General features: G+C 38.1%; 1 protein-coding gene across 16 annotated transcripts in view; it reads right to left on the bottom strand.

Moving 5' to 3' along the window:
* The window catches only part of HECW2 (HECT, C2 and WW domain containing E3 ubiquitin protein ligase 2), a 469,060-nt gene that overhangs the window by 78,288 nt on the left and 373,812 nt on the right, over positions 1-16,960 (bottom strand). For all 16 annotated transcript variants that reach the window (XM_058300431.1, XM_058300434.1, XM_058300432.1 and 13 more), the window contains one exon: positions 11,826-12,011. In XM_058300431.1, the coding sequence (XP_058156414.1) occupies positions 11,826-12,011 (186 nt within the window). The remainder of the gene's footprint in view (positions 1-11,825; positions 12,012-16,960) is intronic.

Genomic DNA, 16,960 nt, shown 5'->3' with positions numbered 1-16,960 from the left:
AAAGAAATTCCTTACTGTTACGTTTCATTAAGGAGATTCACTCAAGCTTCACAATTCTGGACTAACTAAGCCCAACAACATAGTTAAAAACTGAAAGGAATGCAAATATACAAACTCAAATCTCATTTTAAAAACTTCTACCCTTTCACTGCTCCGAGGCATAGCCATAGTCAGGAAATATGGGGTGGTTGGAGCCAAGTGGTCTTTCAGTGAGGCCAAACAAAATACATTTCTTTCTTTACAAAAGTCTTTCTCTTTTTAAAGCTTCTATTATTTTAAGAAAAGAAAAAGTCATCAGTATTTGTGAAGAAATACCAACCTCAGGCTTAACAAATTTAAGTTTCAAAAGTTTGAAATTGTTTCCAGTTAACATTTTGCCAAACCAGGAATCCATATTAAGAGAACATGTAAACAAAGTGAAACAAAAAGTACTTGTAACTACTTAACAAAAATAAGGAACATCAGATCTCCTTTTAAAATTTTCATTAAAGAGTTATGCAGACAATGAAAGAACAGTAATTTTTAAGTTAGAAGCACTGCATAATATGCCTATTCCAAATTCTGATTTCTTAAGCCTACAAAATCCCAGAAATGCCTAAAAAATTCTATTTAAATTTTTATAAAAAAGCCTATTGATTGACACATTCTCTCCCTTCAAAATATAAACTGTTCTCAGTTCCTGACCCATTCTCACCCTCTCCAGTATTTCCCCATTTATAAGGAACAAACATGCTATCATTTTCTCCATGTTATATCCCAGATGGACTTCAGTCACCAACAGTAGATATGAAGAGGGTTGAATGACACAGGTTACTGAAAGTAAAAAATAGACATGCCAATGGTTCTACTACTTAATTCATTTGAAGTAGATAGTTGTGGTCCCAAATATTTCACAATATCTGTACTCAGTCATAAAAAAGGTTAAAGAAGGTTATTAAATGTCTGTGGTCATGGCTTTAAAGCGACTAGGAAAGAAAACAGGATCCATGGGACGTGGGCTAGAGTGCTGGAACCCAACTGGCTAGTAGATGCAGATAAGTACAACATCTCAACGTTTTGGATGTAAAATGTTAGCAAAGGGAGTGATATTTTATGTGTGGGGAGTAGTGATATTTAGGAATTAGAAATGTAATGGGGGAGCCAGTGATATGCTGGAAATGGCGTGGACCACCTTGAGAGTTGGTTGTGAAATTTTCAAGAATTATGTGAACTGGTAGTGTGATGGAGACAGCTTGAAAATTTATGCCATGGGGATTGTTTAAATAGTACAGATCAGTCCTCTTCCCTACCTCCTTGGAGAGTACATCACTGTGGAAGACTAAGGTTATCAATATCAAATTTATTAGGTTAGACGAAAAGGGCATTTCCATGAATTTTTAAAAATTTGTGTATTAATACTTACAAAGGCAAGCCATGAAGGCAACTGTTAAAAAAGAAAAGCTAAAGACTATCTCTACACTTGGACAGTTCCTTCAAGGTTCCACGATTCTAGCACTTTACTCAGAAATATATCCACAAAACTAATCTCATCTCCACTCTCTCATTCAAAAGGGTACACTGTCCCAGAAAGATACTTTACCTTTGCCTTCTATGTGTATTTACATGGATTAATTTTTTATCTCTTTTTTTTTTTTTTAAAAGATTTTATTTTTATTTATTTAATTCCCCTCCCCTCCCCCGGTTGTCTGTTTTCTGTGTCTTTTTGCTGCGTCTTGTTTCTTTGTCCGCTTCTGTTGTCGTCAGCGGCACAGGAAGTGTGGGCGGCGCCATTCCTCGGCAGGCTGCTCCCTCCTTCGCGCTGGGCGGCTCTCCTTATGGGTGCACTCCTTGCATGTGGGGCTCCCCTACCGCGGGGGACACCCCTGTGTAGCACGGCACTCCTTGCGCGCATCAGCACTGCGCATGGCCAGCTCCACACGGGTCAAGGAGGCCCGGGGCTTGAACCGCGGGCCTCCCATGTGGTAGACGGACGCCCTAACCACTGGGCCAAAGTCCGTTTCCCTAATTTTTTATCTCTACCATCTTTTTACCACTTAAAAATAAGCAAGAGATCCTCTGAAAATGATGTGCTATTCATAAATTCAAATTTTAATCTTATGTCCACCTGGATTGCTATGTAGCTTGACATGATTAAACCTGATAACCACTACAAAGAGGTATCATAGTTGTTTCAGAACAATTAAAGAGATGTATCATGCAAATAACAAAGGTAGTATTCAAATTGGCAAATAAAATGTTTTTTAAGTTGTAGAAATTGTTCTAAGAGACTTTTAGAATTCCCTTGAGACTTCCAAGTATTAAGTTTCATTTTACTTACTGAGATGAATCAAACTTGACCCAGTGGCCATCAGATTCACGTGGGATTGAAACCAGGGTCTGTGCCATCACTGGGGCAACTTCTGCACTCTCAGAGGCTATTATTAGGGTCTGGCAACAGGAGAATCCTTAAGTAGCCTCAGCCTGTGGTAACTTCCACTGTACAAATATTTGCTCCATTCTGGAATCTATTCTTATAACTAAAACTGCTTCTTGCCATGGTTATCAAAGTTGGGGATCTGAATCATTCTGACATCCAGTCACAACCCCCCAGAGTTACAAAGCCTGGGTACAGAAATGGATGTTAACCTAACTTTGAGATATTATATTTGATGACTATTATAGGGAAAAGTCCAAGAAACTATGGGAAAGAACATATTTAAAATAAGGAGATGGTTACCATTTTATATTTTTATTTGGAAAAAAACCATGAAGTTTCATAATATATCACTTATAAAGTTCAAAGTTTCTTAATATTTCAATTTTGGCCCAAGAAGAATGATTTGGGAAAAACATCCGAGGTTATGAAAGTGCAAAGCAAAAATTCAGGGGGATTAAAAAAAAGATATTCTGTATTTAACTTCTGAGAGGGAAGTCATGAAAATAGCATGTCTTCTAAAAATTAAACCAAATGTTAGGCTCATTATGTATATTTGAGAAATAAACTTCACAGTATTTTTCTAAATATTTACGTTGTTTCATGTCATTCTGTTATTCCTGACCTTCTGCAGTGTAAGCCTCTGCTACCTCCACTCCACTGATGTGGGTTTCTTGAAATTTACTAATTAGTTCTTCCGAGGAACCAGCCATAACCACCTGGTGTTTTCCTGTCTCTGTGCCTTTACTTTGGGTGTTTTCCCTTCCCACCCCCTCTACAATCCCTTCTTATCAAAATTCCACCTCATCATTCGTGGTTTAGCTGAAATGTTACCTTTACTATGAAAAATGTCCAGGTGTCCCAAGTTGGAAATAAGTCATTCTGCACTGAACTCTTCTAATCCTTATACTAGGCTGTGGTGCATGCTCCTTCATAATTCAAAGGAGAGGCGTCAGTGGTAAAACAGCTGTGTCCTGGGGAGAAGTGTTTAGTAGCCTAAGGCAGGAAGAGTGTGATTCTGTGCAAATTTGTGGATCTGATTTCAGGCCAATTTCTAAGGAGAAAGTTACTTATTTTGCTAAGGATGTTTTCAAAACCCTACCTCTCAACTGGTGGAGAATGCATCCACCAGAGGGCAAGAGGACAAATCTAGCCATAGCAGAGAACTCACAGAGACACAGGGAACACTCTGGGTTGTTACACAAGTTTAAGGCAGAAACAAACATACCAGGGCAAACTACACTGTTTTGGTCAAGAACAATAGGACACTCCAAAAACTAATCCTACTGTGAAAACCACCATGGTTGAGGGAGATCAGCAGTTCCTTAACCGGCGGAATGAGACACTGACATTAATCCTAAATTATGTCCTTTATAAGCCATTGTCTATTTCCCATTAGAGTAGGATTCAGCCATTAACAAGCCTTTAAAATTTTCATAAAATCCCAAATTAATGAAACTCTTTAGTTATTGCTTCACATAGTTTCTTACTTCTACCTAACTATTCAAATCAAGAATTTGGTGAGCAGGGTAGCAATCTCCAGCTGAGTAGCACTCATCCTACACTTCTGGCTTAGTTTGCTGTATGTCCCATTTGATTTTGTAGATATTTATATATTCCATATCTTTGTTGTTCCCAAGTTAAACTCTAAACCTTTAGAGGTTTGTAACTGTATAGCTTTTATCTTCTACAACATTGTAAGTCAAGTTGGATAGGATAGGTCAGTAACACTCACTTTAGACAAAACTGAAGTTTACGTAGGTTAAGTCAGGTAGTTAATGATGGATCCAAGAATCCTTGCCCCCTCCCCTCTGCCCGTGCAGCATAATTTTCTCAAATCCATCAAAGTAATGATGGCAAACATACTCACAAGAGCCCCAAACCACTCCTAGGTTAAATAACATTTGGTTTTCCTCATTAAAGCTCATTTTCACCTTCCAGATATATTACTTCCATAAGCACACACTAATGACCAAACCCAGCCAACAACCAGAAGCATTTTAAAGAAATCATATTTTAATAATAGAGTGCATATCTCTTGCACATATATAAAATGCTTATATCAACACTGTTACACATATCTCAAAATATCCTTGACTTTCACACTCTTGAGACATGTAAAAGTTTAACAATTATTACAATAAGAAGCAAGCAGAAATTTTCATTTTACCTTGGCCCACTTTCTTTGCTTATCTGTGTCATTTCAAAATCAAGCAAGCCAAAATGTGCCCTGTATTGTTAGGTAAAAATTCTAGGCTTTAGATATAACAGATAGACACCGATGTTGATCCCAGTTCTGGATAAATTAAACTTGGCTTAATTGCTAGTCTCAATATTACACACTTAAAATAATTAAGAAAATCAAGTAATGGAACAAAATTCTAACTAAGAGATGCTGTGGAATTTCAAACATGAGACTTTTCCAAAAGTCTTTGCGGAAACTGTCTCTTCAGAAAGAAAGCATTACATATTTGATATCAAATCTATTTTGGAACCATATTGTTTAACTTTTGACTTTGAAGAATCAGAGACCTAAGGAACTTAGGCGCTAAGAAGGGAACCTTAGCCTTCCTCTAATCAAAACTATTTATTTTTTTAACAACTTTTTTGAGATATAATTCAGATACCATACAATTTACTCATTTAAAATAGAGAATTCACTGTTTTTAAAATATATTCACAGGGTTGTGCAACCATCACAACAATCTAATTTTAGAATATTTTTGTCCCCCCAAAAGAAACTCTGTACCTACCAGCAGTCATTTCTCATCCCACTCTCCAGCCCAAGGCAACCACTAATCCACTTTCTGCCTCTATAGATTTCCCTATTCTGCAAATACTGTATGAATAGAATCATACAGTATTTGGTCTTTTATAACTAGTTTCTTTCACTAGGCAAAGATTCATCCATATTGTAGCATATATCAATACTTCACTCCTGTGCACTGCCAAATAATACTCCATTGTATATGCCACACTTTATTTATCCATTAATAGTTGTTTTGAGTTGTTTCCATTTTTTGGCTATTATGATAATGCTACTATGAACATTCATGGATAAGATTTTGTGCGGATGTATGTTTTTGTTTTTTTTGGATATGAAATAAGGGGTAGAATTGCTGGATCATGTGGAAACTCTTTGTCCAACATTTTGAGTAACTGACAAACTCTTTCCAAAGTGATTGCAATGTTTTATATTTCTATCAGTAATGTATGAGGGTTCTAATTTCTCTGCATGCTGACCAACACCTGTTATTGTTTGTCTTTTTAAATTCACATCTAGTGGATGTGAAATGGTAATTCATTACGGTTTTGGTTTGCATTTCCCTAATGACTAATGATATTCAATGAATAAAGGATATTCTGTTCAACAAATGCTGCTAGGACATTTGGATATCAACATGCAAAAGAAAAAAGTTGGACCCCTACATCAAACCATACAAAAACTTAACTCAAAATGGATCACAAATGTAAATGTAAGAGCTGAAACTATAAAACTCTTAGAAGAGAACATAGCAGTAAATATCTGTCAACTTGGGTTAGGTAATATTTTCTTCGATATGATACCAAATGCACAAGGATAAATGAAAATACAGACAATTTGGACTATTTTTGTGCTGTGACCAATACCATCAAGAAAGTGAAAAGACCACTCAACAGAACTGGGAGAAAATAGTGACAATCACGTAAGGGATTAGTGTCCAGAATATATAAAGGTATCTTACAACTCAAGAATATAAAGATAATAGCCCAATTAAAAAATGGGCAAAGGATTTGAACAAACATTTCTCCAAATAAGATATACAAATGGCCAAAAAGCACATGAAAAGGTGAGCAACCTACTCATTTGTACCCATCATTTAACTGATATCTCCCAAGTTGGTCATGTGTGAAATGGCCCAGTGAGGTCTAGACCAGCCTTGCATAGGAAAGTGATTACATGCTTTGGATATAGAAAGGCCTGGATTTGTATCCAAGAGTCTACTTGCACAAAATTAACTTAATCCTTTTAAGTCTTGGTTCCTTCATCTTTAGTAAGGTATATTTCACAGGATTGCTGTGAAAATTAAACAAGCTAATGTTATGTCCTTAGCATAGAACCTGGCACCTAATAAGTCTTCAATAAATGCAAATTCCATTCCCTTACACTTAAGCATGGTGCCATGAATATGTTTCTGATGGTGCATCCTTTGCTAGAATACCAGTGATCTAATCAAGATCTATAGAAATGACTCAACTTTGAAGGCTACTAGTAATCCTAGCTTTTGGCCTGGAATTTTCCTTCCTTGGGATAATAAAGATCCCTTAAGGCTTTTTAATTTGCAAAGAGAATCCCTCCCAGTAAAGTGCAGTAGATTAGAGACACATTCCTAGGGTTTGATCCTGATTTCCCTGCTTACTTGATACGTATCTTAAACATCTCCAAATTTCATTAAATGTGGATAATAATAATAATAATCCTTACCTCATACATTGCCATGAGGTGTAAATAAGATAGTCTATAGAAAGCACTTAGTACTGAGTCTGGCACATGATACAAGTATAATAAATGCAGGTACCATCACCACCACCACCACCATCATCATCTTACCTAAAGGGCCTGATATTCTGTTCTTTCTTTTTAAATAAAGTTTAATTTTTAAAAGAATATTTTAATTCTCTTCTTTTATGTGAGTCAAACATATTTCCCTGGTAACAGCCCCAAACATATACCAGATCTAGAATCCTGTGAAATTTCACCCAATCTAAACTTCAGTGATTACAAAAAATTCTTTTTCAGAACTGAAGATAGCTAAAGTACAAGGCAAACATAATCACTGCCTTGTTCAAACATGCAAAAGCAAAAAATCTAAGATAACATATGTATTAACAGAGGTCAAATGGGGCAAATCTAGAAGCTACTCTGTAGTAAAACCATAGGAGAAAGGGGAGGGAGTGGGAGTAGGGAGGGAATCTGGCAGATCTTTCTTCATTTGCACAAAGGAGGGGTTACTGAATAACCAGGAAACTATAGGTGACAAGTTTCATTCATCAGACTTGTCTTGAGGACTTTCAATGTGAAAGGCACTGGAGTAAAGGAGAGGATAATTCAAAGAGAAATTAAAGAACTCTCAAAAGGGGATCATCTGCTGGGAAGGTAAGACATGTTAATGACTCCACTGTGAAGTGGATGGGAATAAATATAATGAGGCAATACAAGCAAAATTCTGTGGGAATTCAAGAAAGGGACTAATCACATGCCTGGAGAGCTAAGACCAACTCACCCAAAAGGCTACCGTTAGGTAATGCATCCGAAAGTCCCAACTCACTTGAATGTGGAAAGAGGCACTACCACATGCTCCCACGGCTTCCAGCAAAGTCATTACTATACTTCACTACACCTGCTAGAAGACACCCATTCATTCTACGCACTGGACAGAGAAAGGAGAAATGCATGGACTCTGGGGCCAGACTGCCTGGGATCAAACACAAAACTAACATTACTAGTTGTGAGACTTTGGTCATTTTACTCAGTCATACTATGCCACAGTTTCCTAATCTATTAAATGTCGATAAAAATAGCACAAGAATAGCCAGAAATAGCAGCTATGTATAGCAGAGGAAGCACAGAGAAATTGAAGGTGAAGAATTTTCTTGTTTGCTTGTCTGTTATTTGTTTGTTATTATTATGGAAATAATGAAAATGCTCTAATAATGATGGAAGTGATGAATGCACAGCTATGTGATTATACCAGATATCATTGATTGTACACTTTAGATGAACTGTGTGCTTTATTAATATGTATAAATTAAATTGATTTGTTTAAAAAATAGCACAAGGCTGCTGTGATGACTAAATGACCTTATCTAAGAGCTCACAACAGCACTTTGTAACTGACACAAAGTCAAGGTTACATACTATATAATGCTACATTAAGTGTTGGCTTTTATCATTGTTAGCACAGTGCTGTGCACATGGTACACATTAAAAAATGTGGTGATTGACTGAATGAAAACACTAAAAGAAGGTATTGCACTTGAGAAGGTAAGATAGATCCAAATGTCATAAGCCTGGAGAGCTAAGCTAGGGAACATTCCTCCTAAGAATAATTTCTTCTCATGTAGATGAGGGCAAGGACATACTCTTTCATGTCAATTCTAGATCAGTCATCACTTTGGGAAATGAATTTATAGTATTTAATAGCTTTTAATGTTATATGGAATGGGGAAAAATTACTTCCTTTAAAGTTATGGAGGCAAAGCAACTCATTAAAAAAACAAAAGGGGCTAAAACTTCAGGGCTGGAAGAAAACCCAGTAACTACCTGGAAGATGGGTGCTAGTACTCCTGAAGTGTGCTCAAAGCAGCACAGCCAGATACAGACATCATGAGCCTTTCTCAAATGTTCTGTTAAGTTATTTTAGTTCACTGGATGCCAGTCACTTGAAAAGGAAGGACAAGGGCGAATAAGGGAGACATACCTGCTTGTGTTAAGGTATCTGGCTTAGCCAAAAATCTTATTAAAGACTTAATGCAAGAAGAAGGGAGATAAGGCTAAAGGGTAAAGCTTTCAGGCCTGACTGATAACCCATCTTGTCCCAAGTGCAGGAAGGCCTTCTAAGTCTTTAATGCCAAACAGCATCCTAATGGAAAGCCAGCAGCAGACTGCGGGTTCAGCTATCTACCAGCCCACACTCAGAGATCTTTAACTGAGTCAAAAAACCACTAGGGGAGGGAAGCGGACTTGGTTCAACAGATAGAGCATCTGTCTACCACATGGGAGGTCCACGTTTCAAACCCAGGGCCTCCTTGACCCATGTGGAACCAGCCCACGTGCAATACTGATGCGCACAAGGAGTGTCCTGCCATGCAGGGGTGTCCCCCACATAGGGGAGCCCTACATGCAAAGAGTGCGCCCCATAAGGAGAGCCTCCCAGTGGGAAAGAAAGTCCAGCTTGCCCAGGAGTGGCGCCGCACACACAGAGAGCTGACATAGCAAGATGACGCAAGGAAAAAAAAGACACAGATTCCTGGTGCTGCTGACAAGGACAGAAGCAGACACAGAAGAACACACAGCAAATGGACAGAGAGAACAGACAACTGGGGCAGGTGAGAGGAGGGGAGAGAAATAAATAAAAAAATAAAATCTTTAAAAAAAACAAAAACAAATACCACTGGGGGAAAAGGATATTTTAGATAGTCGAAGTATCCACGATGTCAAGATGTTTGCCTTTATTTAAACATCAAAACTTTTTTGAAAGCCATGAGACAGGACTTGTTCTTAAGAATACAACTCTTTTGGAATGGTATCATAAATGCATAATTTAGCAGCTATTAAATGAACTTTTCTCCTGAAGTGTGTCGGGCAAAGGCAAGTTATGATTCATGGTCAAGAGAGAATGAACCTTCCCTTCCTGCCCTTCCTTCCACACATACCTTAAGCTCCTGATTTCCTTTGAGAGTAGAGCCTAATTCTTGGTATGCTACTACTCTTTAACCCAGAAGTAATACCATCAGTACTATCTTAAGTCCTTACTTGAACCATCTGTGCCCAGGATTCAGGGGAATGTTTACAAATATTGGGCTCTTCAGGTTACTGAACCAAAGGGCACCAGCAATGCCACATCCTTCCCTGGGTAGAGAAAACACAGGAGGGGCTCAGATGTTCCTGCCTCCAGCTTCCTAGTGTCTTGGAACGCCAACTTCCCTGCCAAGCCCATATGACATGGCTTTCAATACCATTTTACCTGTAGTGCAGAGACACAATCACAAATCCATTTTCTTTCATTTCTTCTATCCTTCCTACTTGCTACTTTTATCTTTCTGGGCTAAGAATTTGAGATTCATTTAAAAGATCTATAGAAATAAAGTCAATGGTTCTTGAATGTGTATTTGCGGACTTCTTCTATGCATTAAAGTACTTGGACTCTGTAACCTCTATTTTGACTGCTTATAGGTTCTCAGATAAGACAGAACTGAGCTCTCAGAACTCTGAGATAAGCTGAAAGCTGAGTTCTGGATGTAAGATGCTGTTGTGGTATTATTGCTAGAGGGTACTTTGGGATAAACTGTGATGTACTGAGTACTTCATGTAAACTAAGGTTTATTTCTTGCTTTGTTCAGGTCTCTGTTCATACATATTCTTATGTGTGAGGCCTTCCCCAGATATCCCATATAAAATAACAGTCTCCACTCCTGTTTTCTTTCTCTCAACCCCATCCTCTGCTTTGTTTTCAATCATAGCACTTTTCAGGGCTAGGGATACTATGTATTTATGTGTCTATTGCCAGACTCTTTCCAAGAGAACGGTAGTTAGTTCTATGAAGTGCTTGGCTTATCTGTTTTGCATAGGTGCTCAACAGATATTTATTGAATGATTGAACCAAGGACTATTAAATGCTATATATATGCACATATATGTGTATATATGTGTGTATATATATATATTTATGTTCTTTGAATCCACCCCACCTTCACATTAATATATAAGGTTTTAGAGATAGGGAAACAGGTTAGTTACTCAATACTTGGGAGAACATAATGTCAAGGCTAAGAGCAAGGACTCTGGAACCAGACCACTTGGTTAGAACCCCGGCTTAGTCACTTCCTATCTGTGTGATTTTGGGCAAATTATTGAACCATTCTGGTCCTGGGGTTCCTTATCTGTCAATGGCAATAATAACAGTACTGCCTTATCAAGTTGTGAGGAGTAAATGAGCATATACATATAAAGAGCCTTAACAGTTCTTGACTCATGGCAGGAACTAAATAAGTTAAAGTTAAAATAAATAAAAATAAACATAAAAACTATTAACATTTCTCATTTGGATTTATTGCTCATAAAACAATATGCTGATTATATCCAGGCTGTCTGGTTGATCTGTTCACAAAGTGATTACTTAGGCCTGTGTAATAGTTATGTTTTTCTCATCATGTTAATCTAAGTGTGAGTCTTGATTAATGTGCTAACAAAATCAGAGTTCTTAGCCAACAAGGCTGAAGTCCAAACCCAGAGAATGTCACAAAGACACACCTTATGAAGGTTGCTTAGTAACCTCTTAGCCATCTTTTCCAAACAAAACCACAACATTTTATTAAAATTTCTGTAACACAAACTATATTAACTGGGGAGAAGGAAGTGTCCCTGTCTAAGAAACCTTTTCTCTAATCAGCAAAAAATAGTGAAAGGTTGCAGGTAGAAGAATATCCAGGGAAAAATGAATGTTTCCCCAAGAAAGTCCCCTCACATCTGTCCACTCCATACTTCACTTTGGAATAGGAAAATCTGCTTGTCCAAGAGTCACTTGAAGCAGAAGTTGGAATATTTTGTCTCACAAAGGGCCTTCACCTGAGGTATAGAGCCAAGTGCCAAAGCCACAAACAGCCTACGGTCATTCAGCTGCTTTCCCAATTGCCAACTCCCTGGTGTTACCTTGCCCTGATGATCATGTTTCATTTCCCAGCCCCTTGGCAGCTCCAGCTGTTTGTTTGCGAACATGTTGAGGAATCCCACAAGGTCCCGGTTATGCTGGTAGCGTTCGAAGTGGTGGGTATCCCGCCGGACTTTGGTGATCATGTGCTTCAAACACGTGTTGTTTGTAAACATGTGGTAGGCACTCTGGGGAACAGATGGAGAGTCAATGTTTACCTGCTTGTGACACACAAAAGCAACATATATACTATGCATGGGTATAGTCAGCCTTCTGATGGGGTATATAAAATGCATATACAGCCTTTGATATAACTTGAGATCCACACATGGAAATAGCAGACAGCAAAATATCTTGGTCATTACAAAATACAAGGATTACAGAAAGTAGGGTAATCTTCACTGAGGATGTCTAGTTCTCTAAAGAAGAATGTAGTGGGGTCTTGTTATACATAGGGCCTTAGAGTCTAAGGTTGGTTTTAACCAAAAAAAAAAAAAAAAAAACAACCACACACAGTCAAAATTATACCATACTGGAAATGAATATACCACTTCTCAGTGAGACCAACATGTCCAGGTTTCCCTCCAGCATTGGAAGAAATAACTGGTTCTTTGGTAGGATGACAGATGAAGTAGTTGGCATGCTTTTGGCGGTCAAGTTATGTGAAAAATGCTTGCTGTACCTGCAATGGGATGAGTTGTTCTCACTGAGAGTCTCTTTCAACTGAGATGAGAGTACACTGAAGTTTTTCATCTCATGCCTTCTTAGAGGCAGGAATAAGCTCAGTGGATGGAAGGGCAGGCAGAAATGCCTGGACTAAATATATCACTAATTTTTTCCTTCTCTCTCATTTTTTTACCTGTGCATATAAGGCTGAATTTAAATGACTGGAATATATATTTAATAATTCTCTAGTAAACCACCACACAAAAAAGAGACTCTTTCATCACAAACCTTAGTCTTCATCTCTATGAGTCAGATAACAAATATTCATTGTATACAACCATGTGTCAAGCAGTAGAAAAGGAATAACTGCATGGGGCTATTTCCTTGACCCATCAGAGGTAATATGATCTTCATGAAATTGATCGGGCGATAAATGATCTATCTTGGAATTCTACTCCTCTCAGATAGGGCTCTTACCTTTAGTATCTTAAGGACACTAGAGGAATCTGGAGGCCTTCAGGCTTTAGGTATTACTTGATGGGTTTTGTTAACTATTTCAGTCTAAGACTGCCCAAGTCTAGTCCAAAGGAAACCAGAGATCCTGAGAATCATTTGATTTTAATAAGCATTTACGGTCTTTACTGTGCTAGTTAATGCAGTTAAAAGTTGAGTAAGAGGATTGTCAACAACGCTCCAGTCCTTCCAGGGTCCCTCAAGATGCATCACATCCAGGCCAAAGTATTTCTTGCCTTTAAATCCCTCTAAAGATTTCTGCCCTTTAGCACAGCAAGCACAGCAACTGGCAATATTTGAAAAGGTGGCTGTTTCACAGCCTGGGTTTCTGGGTCCCCAAGTGACTACAAGGATCAGCAAACCCTGACAAATGAACTAGAAGGAGAAATAAACCTTCCTTTACCTTTTTGTTAGTCACTGAGATTTGTGGGTCTTTGTTACTGAAGCATAACCTAAACTATTCTGATGGATTCAACTTCATTATATACTTTAATTCTTTTGAATTGAGTTAAGGCACTTGCTATCAAAAGAAATAAACTAAAAGAAAAGTAAAAAAGAAGGAACTCCACATTGAACCATCCTCAACTATCAGCTCCTTAATACACCAGATTATGAACTATTTGGGGGTTATTTTCCTCCTGCCTGCCTAAATGAGAGGAAGTTTTGATGACTGTGAATAGCTGTGCAGTTCAGAGCAGAATACTGCCAAAACAGGCAGGCCCATGAGAGAAGAAGAAAGTGATACCATGAAAGCAGAGAAGGAGGGTAATAAAAGGAGTTGGAGGTTGTCAGAGACAAACTTTAGTTAAGTAAGAGTTTAGCCTGCAGCTGACCCTGCGTTGGAGTTTTAAGTACAATCAGCTAGGTGTCTCTGCATTTGACTCCATGTTGCTGATATATTTTCACATAAGCCATTTCAAGCTTAGAGGCCTAGACCACAGTAGCTTATAGGCAATGGTAATGATTTTTCAAGTCTTATTCCTAATAAATCTCTTTGGGGACAAATTATTGGGGAATAAATCATCACATTAACTGTTATATTAAATAGGTACACTCTCTTGGCCCTCTCTTCCCACCCCCCCATTAGAATAAGAAAATAGGCCGCATTCTGATTCTTTATCTAGGGCACCAGAAATGCGCTATGTTCTGTATGATAAGAAGCAGAACTTCAGTGGGGAAGAGGTAGTGGCAATTAGGTTAAGGAACCTCTACCAGCCTCAGGCTTGAACTCTTTAGTGATTCCCTTGGGTTGCACACCTCTTTAAGCACGGGAATCATAGTGCTGGTCTTATAATTATGTCCTTTCATCTTCCTCCTCTCCACTCAATGAGACATGTAATAGAGTGACAATTTCACTGATCTTTGCAAAAAGCATCTACCAAAGTAAATTAAGTGCAAGAAAGATTTCTCTCATTAGTACCTATCAAAAAACCTTTAGAACTATACCCTTTCAAGTCTGATTTATATGCACACAGCTGTTAGGGTCTATATAAAACACTTAAGGCAAACAGGAACATCTCATAAGACTGCTACATATTTATAAAGAAATTATTTTTGAGTATATATATATATGTTTTGTTCACAAACGATATTTATACTCCAGTTCATACTGAACTACAGTGAAGATTCTAGTCACAGCTCTGTTGCCCATGGGCACAAAGAAAATTACCTAATCTCTGCTGCTTCCATTTCCTGAGCTGTAAAACAGGATAATAACTGCCCTGCTTTCTTCATGAGTGCGTGGGATTCTAATCCAATGGACCAAAGGATGGGTAGTGCTTTAAAGAGGTAAAAATCACTATAAAAATACAGAGTAAAATAATATATAGGGCATAATGTTATAATAGATGAGTGGTAGTTGTGAAATTGTTTTCTACTTTTAGTCTTTGAAGATGCTGGGCCAGTATACCACCTTTTATTAACTGAAGAAGTATCTCATAACCTTTCATTAGTATGTGCTAAGCCATCTGCTACACCCTGAGGATATTGAATGAGCAATGCCTGATCCCTCAAAAAGATGGGGAATGAAAATTATTAAAAAAAGGTAGGGAAGAAGAGATTCAATGGAGGCTGAAAGTAGAGCTGAGTAAACAAAGATCACAGTGGTGGTGAAAATATTGAAACTAATTAAGAGATGGGGAAGCGGATTTGGTCCAATGGATAGGGCATCCGCCTATCACATGGGAGGTCCCCGGTTCAAACCCCAGGCCTCCTTGACCTGTGTGGAGCTGGCCCCAGTGCAGTGCTAATGCATGCAAGGAGTGCCCTGCCACGCAGGAGTGTCCCCCACGTAGGGGAGCCCATGCACAAGGAGTGCGTCCCATAAGGAGAACCACCCAGCATGAAAGAAAGTGCAGCCTGCCCAGGAATGGCGCCGCACACACACACACGGAGAGCTGACACAGCAAGATGATGCACCAAAAAGAATCACAGATTCCCGGAGCTGCTGATAAGGACAGAAGTGGTCACAGAAGAACACACAGTGAATGGACATAGAGAGCAGACAACTGGGGGGGGAGGGGGGAGGGAAGAGGGGAGAGAAATAAATAAAAAATAAATCTAAAAGAAAAAAAGGAAACTAATTAAGAGATAGAACTAGGAGGACTAAGAATGGAAGTGATCTGTAGAGTTAAGAAACACTAAACAGGCTGGATTAGATTGAAAGAGCCTAGTTGTCATGGAAGGAGACAAGGGCCTAAAGGGAATCCTTTAAAAAGCTGTGGGTTAAGAGAAAAGAGGAGTCTTTATTCTCCCTCTGGAGTTTAGTGGTTCTAACTGAATGAGGAAACTTGTCTTTGGTTGGTTTTTAATTTTTGTCTTACAGGAAAAGATGTAGTAAATGGATCTGATTTTCTACATGAAACAAAAGTAGATTAGGGGAGGGAACATGGGATCTATTTCAAAACATACTCTCACAATAATTCACAGAATGATTTCACCTGGGAAGTTGCTGCATGCAGACTCAACAAGTATATTAATGAGAGTTGGCAAATGTTAAAAGCAGATCAAATTATATGATCTCTAATAGATGCAAAGTTGTCTTTTCCTTTGATATAATTTTAATTTTTTCTTTTTAATTCTTCTTTCTCTATTCCATAACTCCCATCCCTAAGTCTCCCTCTTGGTTGCTTCTCATTTTCTTTCCTTTTTTTTTTTTTTTAATAATTTCTTTTTTTTTCAAAGTTTCAAGTTAAATGTGCAATACAGAAAACTGAAAAACATAAGAAGCAAAGAATACAAAAGTCATCCAAAATCACAGCAGTTTGCAATGTGACATATCCTTCTAGGTCCTGTGTGTGTATACACATAACTGGGTATACATTTTTATGTGGTCAAGATCACACAGAATGTTTCATGCTTTTTCACATATCATGAATGTTTACCAGCCCCAAAGTCATAAGGTATTGTGAAACCAAGAATACATGACATCTCAGTTGGGGGAAAAAAATGTATTCCTGCCTTTCTTGGGGACAAAAATTTCCTAAGACAAAAATGGTAACAAGCCTCTATAGATATTGGCAGAGTTACAAATATATCATTCCCTTAATGTTTAATTTAGAATGAGACACATAGTAATAGAGCACAATAAGTACAAGTCTTCTAAGAGAATTCATTATCAGATCGATATTGAATTATTATGCTTCTCATTTTCTTAGTAAGAAATAAACACCTGATTGTTGAGTGAATGAAAAAATGAAGTTCTTCAGTGGAATTAAAAAAAACAACAACACTTCTTTGAGTTTAAATGTTGTGGGGACCCAGGTCCCCCACCCCCCCAAGTCTTCAGAACGTAGCTGCCTGTGTGACCTAAACATAAGTTAAAGGTTATCAACCCTCCTCAGAGTGGACAGAATGTACAGATGTTATCATAAGCTATAATCCCAAAGCAGGAAACGTCCTCGGTAAACGTCCTTCCTACGAGCTTAGTGAAACATCACCAGACCCCATGTGTGTATGT

This window comes from Dasypus novemcinctus, chromosome 7, assembly GCF_030445035.2.
Source record: "Dasypus novemcinctus isolate mDasNov1 chromosome 7, mDasNov1.1.hap2, whole genome shotgun sequence".
Lineage (NCBI taxonomy): Eukaryota > Metazoa > Chordata > Mammalia > Cingulata > Dasypodidae > Dasypus > Dasypus novemcinctus.
This window is presented reverse-complemented; position numbering and strand designations above follow the sequence as displayed.